This window comes from Caenorhabditis elegans, chromosome V (assembly GCF_000002985.6).
Source record: "Caenorhabditis elegans chromosome V".
Classification (NCBI taxonomy): Eukaryota; Metazoa; Nematoda; class Chromadorea; order Rhabditida; family Rhabditidae; genus Caenorhabditis; species Caenorhabditis elegans.
The window spans coordinates 17859755-17871084 of NC_003283.11; the positions used below are offsets into that span (position 1 = coordinate 17859755).

Here is an 11330-nt window from a genome sequence, read left to right on the forward strand (position 1 = left end):
TCCGGCATCGAGGTCTCACCACGATTACCGTATCTGGCGGAATTTCGGTGAATTTTCGCTTAAAAATTGGATTTACAGCTTTAAGCGATTTTTGCCTAAAAATTGGAAATTTTAAGCGATTATAAGCTTAAAAATTGGAAATTTTAAGCGATTTTTGCCTAAAAATTGGAAATTTTAAGCGATTTTTAAGCTTAAAAATTGGAAATTTTAAGCGATTTTTGGGCGATTTTTGGCCTAAAAATTGGAAAATTTAAGCGATTTTTGGCCTAAAAATTGGAAATTTTAAGCGATTTTCAAGCTTAAAAATTGGAAAATTTAAGCGATTTTTGGCCTAAAAATTGGAAATTTTAAGCGATTTTTGCCTAAAAATTGGAAATTTTAAGCGATTTTTAAGCTTAAAAATTGGAAATTTTAAGCGATTTTTGGGCGATTTTTGGCCTAAAAATTGGAAAATTTAAGCGATTTTTGGCCTAAAAATTGGAAATTTTAAGCGATTTTCAAGCTTAAAAATTGGAAAATTTAAGCGATTTTTGGCCTAAAAATTGGAAATTTTAAGCGATTTTTGGCCTAAAAATTGGAAATTTTAAGCGATTTTTAAGCTTAAAAATTGGAAATTTTAAGCGATTTTTGCCTAAAAATTGGAAATTTTAAGCGATTTTTAAGCTTAAAAATTGGAAATTTTAAGCGATTTTTGGGCGATTTTTGGCCTAAAAATTGGAAAATTTAAGCGATTTTTGGCCTAAAAATTGGAAATTTTAAGCGATTTTCAAGCTTAAAAATTGGAAAATTTAAGCGATTTTTGGCCTAAAAATTGGAAATTTTAAGCGATTTTTGGCCTAAAAATTGGAAATTTTAAGCGATTTTTAAGCTTAAAAATTGGAAATTTTAAGCGATTTTTGCCTAAAAATTGGAAATTTTAAGCGATTTTTAAGCTTAAAAATTGGAAATTTTAAGCGATTTTTGGGCGATTTTTGGCCTAAAAATTGGAAAATTTAAGCGATTTTTGGCCTAAAAATTGGAAATTTTAAGCGATTTTTAAGCTTAAAAATTGGAAAATTTAAGCGATTTTTGGCCTAAAAATTGGAAATTTTAAGCGATTTTTAAGCTTAAAAATTGGAAATTTTAAGCGATTTTTGGCCTAAAAATTGGAAATTTTAAGCGATTTTTGGCCTAAAAATTGGAAATTTTAAGCGATTTTTGGCCTAAAAATTGGAAATTTTAAGCGATTTATAAGCTTAAAAATTGGAAATTTTAAGCGATTTTTGGCTTAAAAATTGGAAATTTTAAGCGATTTTTAAGCTTAAAAATTGGAAAATTTAAGCGATTTTTAAGCTTAAAAATTGGAAAATTTAAGCGATTTTTGGCCTAAAAATTGGAAAATTTAAGCGATTATAAGCTTAAAAATTCGAAATTTTAAGCGATTTTTAAGCTTAAAAATTCGAAATTTTAAGCGATTTTTGGCCTAAAAATTGGAAAATTTAAGCGAGTTTTAAGCTTAAAATTACTTAAATTCTGCAATTTTTAGGCTTAAAAATCGCTTAAAATTTCCAATTTTTAAGCTTAAAAATCGCTTAAATTTTCCAATTTTCCGGTCTAAATTGGTCTAAAAATATCAAAATAAATAAGATTCATGATAGTGGTGGAGTCGTGTGATTTTTACAACAAAAAAAAAACGAGAAAAAATTTAAATATCTCCCAAATCTTCCAAATATTGCACTTGTTGCTGTGGCTGTTGATCATAAGCAATATTAAAATCATCAGATAATCCAGATGGTCCAGCAATTCCTCTCGGATCTTCATCCACATCAATTCCACCAAAATTCCGATCGAATTTCGCCGATTCCTTTTGATTTTTACGTTTTGGACGGGTTTCTTTGTCGGAAATTGAGTGAATATTTGCTCCGGCAAGTGTAGTTTTCCATAAAAGTGATTTGGCTTTTTGAGTTGCCCGATCACAAGTGACGTTTACTCTGAAAATATTAGGAAATTAGAGGAACTTTCTACGTTTTCAGTGGTTTTTTTCGTTTGATGCGAAAAAATCGAATTTCCCGTGAAAAATTATAGCTTTTCCGATTGGAAAACCGAGATTTAGTCGAAAAATCAAATGATTTTTGAAGTTTTTTCTGGCGTTTTCAGCTGAATTTTTGCGTTTTTTTTAAACGAAAATTGGAGAAAATTTTTTTGGAAGAACTTTCTGCGTTTTGAGTGGTTTTTTTTCGTTTGAAAATGCCTTTTTTCGACTAAATCTCGGTTTTTCAATCGGAAAAGCTATACTTTTTCACGGAAAATTCGCTTTTTTAGCTTTTCGTCGTTTCAACCAAAAAAAAAATTCCAAAATTTCAACTGAAAAATTGGAAAAAAAAATTTAAAATCCGAGTTTTTAGCTGGAAAATTGAGAAAATTTTCGGCTTTACAAAATTGAAAAGTTTCCTTTTTTTCTCAATTTTCGCGTGAAGTCTGAAAAAAAATTTTTTTTTTCGGCGGGAAAATCAAATTTTTATCAGAAATGTTTGCGAAAATCTCCAAAAATCCTAACATTTCCAAATTTCCAACTGAAAAATTGGAAAAATCGGAATTTTTCTCAATTTTCATTCTAAAATTCAGCAAAAAAAAAAATTCCCAAAAATTTGAATTTTCCGCAAAAAAATGTTTTTTTTTTTCAGAAAAGAATTTTTAAAAAAAGAAGAAAATCATAATATTTTCAGTTAAAAAAATATTTTTTTATCAGTAATTTCTTCCAAAAACCCACAAAAATTCTCTAATTTTCCTAATATTTTCAGAGTAAACGGTACTAAAATTCCGATTTTTACTATTTTTCAGTGGAAATTATGAAATCGAATTTCCCGTGAAAAATTATAGCTTTTCCGATTGAAAAACCGAGATTTAGTCGAAAAATCAAATGATTTTTGAAGTTTTTCTGGCGTTTTTTAAACAAAAATTGTCATTTTCAACGCAAAAAAAAAACAACTGAAAACGTTGAAATTTCTTCCAAAAATCCTCAAATTTCCAAAATATTTTCAGCGATTTTTTACAGAGAAAATTTGAATTTCCCGCCAATATCCCAATTTCATTCAAAAATTTTGAATTTCTGTAAAGAACAAGAAAATGAAAAAAAAATCACCATTTTTGATGGAAAATTGATTAATTTTAATTTCCAGAGGAAAATTCCAAAAAAAATCAATTTTCCATCAAAAATAGTGATTTTTTTCTTTTTTTTTTTGTTCTTTACAGAAATTCAAAAAAATTTTGAATGAAATTGGGATATTGGCGGGAAATTCAAATTTTCTCTGTAAAAAATCGCTGAAAATATATTGGAAATTTGAGGATTTTTGGAAGAAATTTCAACGTTTTCAGTCGTCTTTTTTTGCGTTGAAAATGACAATTTTTGGTTTTTTCTCCAATTTTTGTTTAAAAAAACGCAAAAATTCAGCTGAAAACGCCAGAAAAAACTTCAAAAATCATTTGATTTTTCGACTAAATCTCGGTTTTTCAATCGGAAAAGCTATAATTTTTCACGGGAAATTCGATTTTTTCGCATTTTTTACTTGAAAATTGAGAAAATTTCATAATTTCCACTGAAAAATTGTAAAAATCGGATTTCCAATTTTTAAGCTTAAAAATCGCTTAAAATTTCCAATTTTTAGGCCAAAAATCGCTTAAAATTTCCAATTTTTAAGCTTAAAATTACTTAAATTCTGCAATTTAAACTTTAAAAACTCAACATTTTCATGGTTAATATATTTATATCTTTAATCATTTAAAAAGATATAAATATATTAACCATAAAAATGTTGAGTTTTTTAAGTTTAAATTTTGTGAATTTTTGGAATTTCTTGTGTAAAAATTTGAATGTTTTCAGCGTTTTCTGCTTTATTTTGAATTTTCATTCAAAATTTCAGATTTTCGTAAACTCCTAGAAAATTTGGTACTTTTGCAGTGAAAACTGAGAAATTTTCGTTTTTTTCTAAAATTTTTTCTTATAATCTGAAATTTGAAAAAAAAAAACATTTTTTTGGCGGGAGATTCAAATTTTTGCTGAATTTTAGAATAAATTTTCGATTTTTTCTCAATTTTCAACGAAAAAATCTCATTTTTCAGCTAAAAACTCGGAATTTAGCTCAAAAACTGATTTTTCTAAATTTTCAGCTTAAAATTCCGCGTTTTTCCAATTTTCAGTAAAAAAATGGGGAAAAATTCGGGATTTTTGAATTTGAATTTTTCGAAGATCATTTTTTTGCTGAATTTTAGGATGAAAATTGAGAAAAATTCCGATTTTTCCAATTTTTCATTTGGAAATTTGGACATTTTGTCAATTTTCACTAATTTTCAAGTGAAAAATACAGAAAATTCGAATTTTTTAGTGAAAACTCGGGATTTTTTGCAATTTTTTGGAATCATTTTGAATTTTTCGAAGATTAATCCTTTTTTTTAAAGCTATATTCTAGGATGAAAATTGGCAAAATTTCGATTTTTTTCCAATTTTCAGTAGAAAAATGGGAAAAATTAGAATTAAAGAGTAAAATGACCAAATTTTCTCAATTTCCAGCGAAAAAAAAAAGGCGATTTTTCCAATTTTTCAGTTTGAAATTCGGGAAATTTTAAAATTTTTAAATTCTCACTAATTTTTAAGTGAAAAATTCGAATTTTCGAGTAGAAATTCGGGATTTTTCGTAATTTTTAGCGAAAATTTCATATTTCCAGTTGAAAATTCTACGTTTTCCGACCGAAAAATCCAATTTAAATTCTTTAAATAGTATGTAGAGCACCTTTTCAAAATAGCATTCTCATCCCGTTCATCCAAAATCCTCACAATTCCCTCGTTTTGATCAATTTTCAACGAGACATGCTTCTGCTCAATGAGCTCTAACAGCGATAACTGAAGTTCCGCCGAGCTCATTCCAACAGCTTCAGCCATCGTTGCCATTTTAATCGTAGAATACGGTTGAAGGTATTGGAGAACACATTTCTGCCGAATTTTCTCGAAAAGTTCATCGACATTTCTAGAGATAAATGGATCGAGAAGAAGCCGAGGCTTCACCGATCTCATAATCTCAAAGCATCGACCGAATCGGCTTGATGTATACGATCCGAGAAGCTCAATGAGCTGTGGCTCAGATTCCAGAAGCTTCCGGAATGTTCCATTTCCAGAAACTTGAAGCTTCAAGTCCGCTCGGCTCATTGTAGCCATCGCAGAGAGCATTCCATAGATTCCGAGATCCGATGACGTCACAAACCATTTCGATTGAAGGCATTCGGTTTTTATTTGAAGAATTGTTTCGACAACTTGACTATAACGCTTATTTCGAAGCTTCAGCAAGACTTGAGCAGCTAGACATTTGGCTAAAGCCGTCTCAATTAACTGACGATTTGTTAGAGTTTGAATTGGAGCATTTGGATCACGTTCAACCATATATGGAGCATTTTCACCACGTTGTGGTGGAGCTTGCTGGGATTGTTGACTGTTCTGGAAAAAATGAATCTCGAGGGATTTTGAGTGGAAAAAATGGGATTTTTTGGCAGAAAATTGAGGTTTTTAGCTCAATTTTGGCGATTTTTTGAACTAAAAATCGCATTTTTTGATGCTGTTGGGATTGTTGACTGTTCTGAAAAACGAAATTTGGAGATTTTTTGACTACGAAATTGTTTTTTATGACTGAAAATTGACAATTTTAGATAAAATGGAAGATTTTTGAGTTTTTCGGCCTAAATTTAATATTTTTTTACCAAAAATTTGAGTTTTTTTGTGTAGATTTCAATATTTTTACCGAAATTCATCAATTTTTCGAGAGATTTTCTTCAAATTTCTCACGAAAAATCAATTTTCAGCGGGTTTTCTGTCAATTTCAAATGAAAAATGAACTCATCCGGACTTCAATTCACAAGTATGACGGAGCTTCTTGCCACATGCTCACTTACAGAGCAGCAAACACGACAATTTGAGCAAAAATCGCTTGATGTGTAGGTTTTTAGCGTGGAAATTCGGAAAAATTGATTAAAATCAGTTCAAATCATCGAAAATTGGCAAAAAATCGGTTTTCCAGTGGCAAAATTGAAAATCTCAAGTTTTTTCACATAAAAATCTTAAAATATAGTGCAAAACTCGAAATTTTACGTAGAAAACTCGAAAAAACCTCAAATTTTATGATGAATTCAGTAAAAAACTCGAAAAATCGAGAAAAATCGAGAAAATCCCAGTTTTAACTGAACAAAAATCAAAAAAACTCCAAATTTTATGATAAATTCAGTAAAAAACTCGAAAAATCGAGAAAAACTCAGTTTTAACTCAAAAAAACCGAAAAAATTAATTTCGAGATTTTTCGTAATTACCTAAAATTTAGATTACAATAAAGTTTTTTATGACTGAAAATTGACAATTTTAGATAAAATGGAAGATTTTTGAGTTTTTCGGCCTAAATTTAATATTTTTTACCAAAAATTTGAATTTTTTGTGTAGATTTCAATATTTTTACCGAAATTCCAGGTTTTCGGAACTGTTTTCTCTCGAAAAATTGATTTTTCGGTCATTTTTGAATAAAATTCAATTATTTTTTAAAATTTAGATTTTTAGCCGAATTTTGGCGATTTTGACTGAATTTAGGAATTTTTGAGTTAAAAAAAATGGCATTTTTGAGTAAAATTTGAGATTTTTCGACTGAAAATATACCTTTTCAGCGTCATCTGCATCTTTCAATGATCTATAAGCAGTATTTGTTACAGTATCCAACTTTCCCCAATCATTTGCACAAATTGCAACTTCCATCCAGTTGATCCACATCTGAAATGACACAAACATTTTAGGTTTTTGAGCAAAAAGGTTAGAAAATGTAAATTATTTGAAAATTTGGGCATAGCTTCCGCATCCCAGGTGGCAAATGCGCTCCATTGAGAATAGTAGATACAATTTCATGTATTTTCCACAGTGTATTTGTGCTGGGGCTCATCTACTTTAAAGGGACATGGGGTAGATCATGTCCCTTTAAAGTCGATGGCTTTTTCAGAAACAATTACAAAGTGGGGGAAATACCGAAATTTGTGCCTCCTATTAGCAATAGAGCGCACTTGCCACAAAATTCATGGTATTTTTGGAAAACCACCAGATTTTATATTGTAAATAATTTTTTAATTTTTCGGCGGGAAATTCAAATTTTTCTGAAAAATTGAAAATTTGGTCATAGCTTCCGCATCTCCGGTGACAAATGGGTGCGATTCGGCAATTCGGGAGAACAAAATCTATGGATTTCAAGATTTCGAGCCACCAATCTACCGATTGCACACATTAGTCACAAAAATCTACTTTTTGAAAATTTCCGGCAAATCGGCAAAATGCCGGAATTTAAAATTTCCGGCAAATCGGCAAAATGCCGGAATTTAAAATTTCCGGCAAATCTGCAAGTTTCCGGAATTGAAAATTTGGGGCAATTCGGCAATTTGCCGGAATTGAAAATTTCCGGGAAATTTGCAAATTGCCGGAATTTAAAATTTCCGGCAATTTGCCGATTTGCCCGAAATTTTCAATTCCGGCATTTCGGTAAATTGCCAGAATTGAAATTTCCGGCAAATCAAAAAATTGCCGGAATTTCAGCCAAAAATTTTTTCCAGCATTTTCGATGCAAAAAATTCGGTTTTCAATGAATTTTTCCGACTTTTTTGATTTTTTTTTTGTTTTGAGAAAAACGGAGGATTTTCACTACAATTTTAGAAAATTCCTTGAGAAAAACTTTTTTTCGCCAAAACTTTCCAGTAAAATTATAAAAATTGTAGAGTTTAGGTCGAAATTTCGGCGATTTTCAGCTTTTTCAGCCAATTTTTGCCCGAAAATCGCAATTTCTTTAATTGGTTTTCCCCAAAATGAATTTTCTTCAAATTTTGCGATTTTTCGTCAAAAATTCGTCGATTTTTTTCAAATTTTCAGCATTTTGGGCCAATTTTCGGCCAAAAATCGCAATTTTTCAATTTCTCTCACAAAACTTGAACTATTAGTGTTTTGTGAGAGAAATTGAAAAATTGCGATTTTTGGGCGAAAATTGGCCCAAAATGCTGAAAATTTGAAAAAAATCGACGAATTTTTGACGAAAAATCGCAAAATTTGAAGAAAATTCATTTTGGGGAAAACCAATTAAAGAAATTGCGATTTTCGGGCAAAAATTGGCTGAAAAAGCTGAAAATCGCCGAAATTTCGACCTAAACTCTACAATTTTTATAATTTTACTGGAAAGTTTTGGCGAAAAAAAGTTTTTCTCAAGGAATTTTCTAAAATTGTAGTGAAAATCCTCCGTTTTTCTCAAAACAAAAAAAAAATCAAAAAAGTCGGAAAAATTCATTGAAAACCGAATTTTTTGCATCGAAAATGCTGGAAAAAATTTTTGGCTGAAATTCCGGCAATTTTTTGATTTGCCGGAAATTTCAATTCTGGCAATTTACCGAAATGCCGGAATTGAAAATTTCGGGCAAATCGGCAAATTGCCGGAAATTTTAAATTCCGGCAATTTGCAAATTTCCCGGAAATTTTCAATTCCGGCAAATTGCCGAATTGCCGGAAATTTCCATTCCACCGATTTTCCGAATTGCCCGAAATTTTCAATTCCGGCAACTTGCAGATTTGCCGGAAATTTTAAATTCCGGCATTTTGCCGATTTGCCGGAAATTTCAATTCCACCAATATTCCGAATTCTTCAGATTTTTTGCCAAAATTGGTCGATTTTCTTCAATTCTTCAGTTTTTTCACTAAAAAATTTGTGGTTTTTCAGCCAAATTTTCAGATTTTTTCCGGATTTTCACTAAAAATTTGTGGTTTTTCAGCCAATTTTTCAGCATTTTCCACTTTTTCCGCCCAAAATCTCGATTCCATACATTAATAGAATGCTTCAGCTGTGTACAATAATCACGAATTCCTCTCGAATAAAGTCGAATTGCTTCATCAATTTTTCCAGCCATCATATAATGTTGAAAAAGGTCTTCCATAGCTCTTCTCGTTGATTCTTTAACTCCTTCATCTTTATGTCGTTTATATTCTGCTTGTAATTGATCTGTTGTGCTCTGCCACGTGGCTCCGTTCTCTTCAATCCATTTTTGGTCTCGCAACGGAATTTGAAAATTCAATTGACGATTTTTGAACTCTTTTCGAGCCAATTCCGACTCGAGTTCGTTGAAAAATGCCACATAATGAGTGATATCCGTGGTATGTTCCTTTAAATAATTAATCAATGAAATATAAGCATCAGCACGAAGAATTGGACAGTGTCTCGCGATGAATCGGGCTCTGAAAATTTAAGAAAAGTCCGATTTTTTCAGAGAAAATTTGGTAAAAATCGGGATTTTTTAACTTAAAATTGGATATTTAAGCTGAAAAATTCAATTTTTCGGAGAAAATGTGTAGAAAATTTGGATTTTTTCAGAGAAAATTTGGAAAAAATCGGGATTTTTAACTTAAAATTGGCAAAATTCCTGATTTTTGGCGTTAAAATTGGATTTTTTTCACGGAAAATCATTTAAAAAATCGGTAAAATTATGGTTTTTGAGGTAAAATTTCGATTTTCGCGCTTAAAATTGAATTTTTTCAGAGAAAATTTGGTAAAAATCGTCAAAATCCGGAATTTTTCAACTTAAAATTGCTTATTTTCGCTGAAAATTTGGAAAAAATCAGAGTTTTGGCGTTAAAATTGGATATTTAAGCTGAAAAATTCAATTTTTCAGAGAAAATGTGTAGAAAATGGGATTTTTTCACAGAAAATTTGGAAAAAATCGGGTTTTTGGCATTAAAATTTCATTTTTTCACAAAAAAAAAATGTGTTAAAAATCGTCAAAATTTTTAACTTAAAATTGCATATTTTCACTGAAAAATTGGAAAAATTCAGAGTTTTTTTGATAAAATTGAATTTTTTCAGAGTAAATAGGTGAAAATTCGGGATTTTTTTTGAATAAAAGTGCATATTTTCATAGTAAATTTGGAAAAAAGTCGGGATTTTCAACTTAAAATTGGTAAAAATCGCAAAAATGCCTAATTTTTTGCGTTAAAATAGGATTTTTCAGACAAAAATTGAAGAATACCGGAGTTTTGGCATTAAAATTGGGAATTTTTCACTTGAAATTGATAAAAATCGCATAAATTCGGAAAATTTTAGTAGAAAACCCGACAAAATATCGCATTCTTAGCATTTTTCAGCATAAAACTGAAATATTTCAATGAAAATCTGGAAAAAATTGCAAAAATTTCAGATTTTTGGCGTCAAAATTGACTTTTTCACTGCAATTCCTGGAATAAATCGTTAAAATTGAATTTTCCAGCGAAAAACAGGGGAAAATTGAATTTTGAGGTAAAAGACGTCTGAAAAACGTCAAAATTATACATTTTTACTAAAACCGTCGAATTTTTCACATCGAAATAAAATATTACCGATCGAGTAGTCTCTTTTTAAATAATAAGTAGCCATTTTTATACAAAAAAAACCTAATTTTTCCCCAGTTTTAGCTTGAAATTGGCCGAAAAACCAAAACCAGAAACAAGAAGAACAGCAATTTTACCTCAGAAAAAAGGCATTAGAATCATAAGAACACGCCAATGATTCAATATCAATTGCCGATTCGTTAACTGTAAGCGAATAACCATCATCACAAGATTCCCGACGATCATCACGTTTCTCGATCAAATGCATCGGAATTGCCGGATTATCCAGAGATTGTTGCATTAAATCCGGATTTCCTGCTGGTTTTGGAGTCACTTCTCGATCGATTCCGTGCGCTGGTGGCAGCGGCTCATCGGCAGCGGCGGCTTCAGCGGCCTGGAAAATTGGATTTTTAGCTGAATTTTGAGCTAAAAATGGCGAAAATCGGCCTACCGGCGCTCCGGTGTCCATTGGATCGTCGAGAAGCTCGTTTTGCATCTTTTTTTTCTTTTTTTCTGAAAATTTTCAGTTAATTTGAAGGAAAAATCGATGAAAAATGGAGAAAATCAGGAAATTTCGCTGAAAATGACTTTAAAAAACAAATAAACAGTCGTTCTCAATGGGGCGCACTTGCACCACACACTCTCTGCGTCTCCTCGTTTCATGTGCTCTCTCGCTGCTGTTTTGCATTATTTTTTAAATTATGAGCAATTTTTATCGAATTTTTTTGATTTTCAGAGTGGATTTTCACTTTAAATAACCGGAAAAATCAATAAAAACGTCGAAATTCTTCAATTTTCAGTCAAAATAACATGTCAACCCTTACGGAATGCTTTAATAGCCGAATTTCACTAATTTCTCGCGAAAAACCCTTTTTTAGTTTGAAAAATCATTTTTTAACGAGAAAACCTGTAAAACTACAACATTTCCGCAGAAAATTTTTAAAAA

At 30.5% G+C, this 11330-nt stretch overlaps 2 protein-coding genes across 2 annotated transcripts; one reads left to right on the top strand and one right to left on the bottom strand.

Annotated features, from left to right (window-relative positions):
* Positions 1–1610: 1610 nt before the first annotated feature.
* Positions 1611–10897, bottom strand: csn-1 (COP9 signalosome complex subunit 1). Its single transcript, NM_001383483.3, has 6 exons — positions 10836–10897; positions 10522–10778; positions 8851–9259; positions 6665–6775; positions 4767–5464; positions 1611–1970 (listed from the first exon to the last, which is right to left on the bottom strand). The coding sequence occupies exons 1-6, from the start codon at positions 10878–10880 to the stop codon at positions 1685–1687; spliced, it is 1806 nt and encodes a 601-aa protein (NP_001370106.1). The 5' UTR covers positions 10881–10897; the 3' UTR covers positions 1611–1684.
* Positions 5855–5962, top strand: Y59A8A.8 (SAM-dependent methyltransferase; the record flags this gene model as incomplete). The annotated part of the gene is made up of 1 exon (NM_001368480.1): positions 5855–5962. The coding sequence occupies one exon, from the start codon at positions 5855–5857 to the stop codon at positions 5960–5962; it is 108 nt and encodes a 35-aa protein (NP_001355448.1).
* Positions 10898–11330: the final 433 nt, after the last annotated feature.

Coding starts and splice junctions, on each gene's coding strand:
- csn-1 (NM_001383483.3), bottom strand. CDS start 10,880: ATGCAAAACGAGCTTCTCGACGATCCAATGGACACCGGAGCGCCG. Junction 6,776..8,850: donor AGCTGAAGCATTCTATTAAT/GTATGGAATCGA, acceptor GTGTCATTTCAG/ATGTGGATCAACTGGATGGA. Junction 1,971..4,766: donor GAGAATGCTATTTTGAAAAG/GTGCTCTACATA, acceptor TAATATTTTCAG/AGTAAACGTCACTTGTGATC.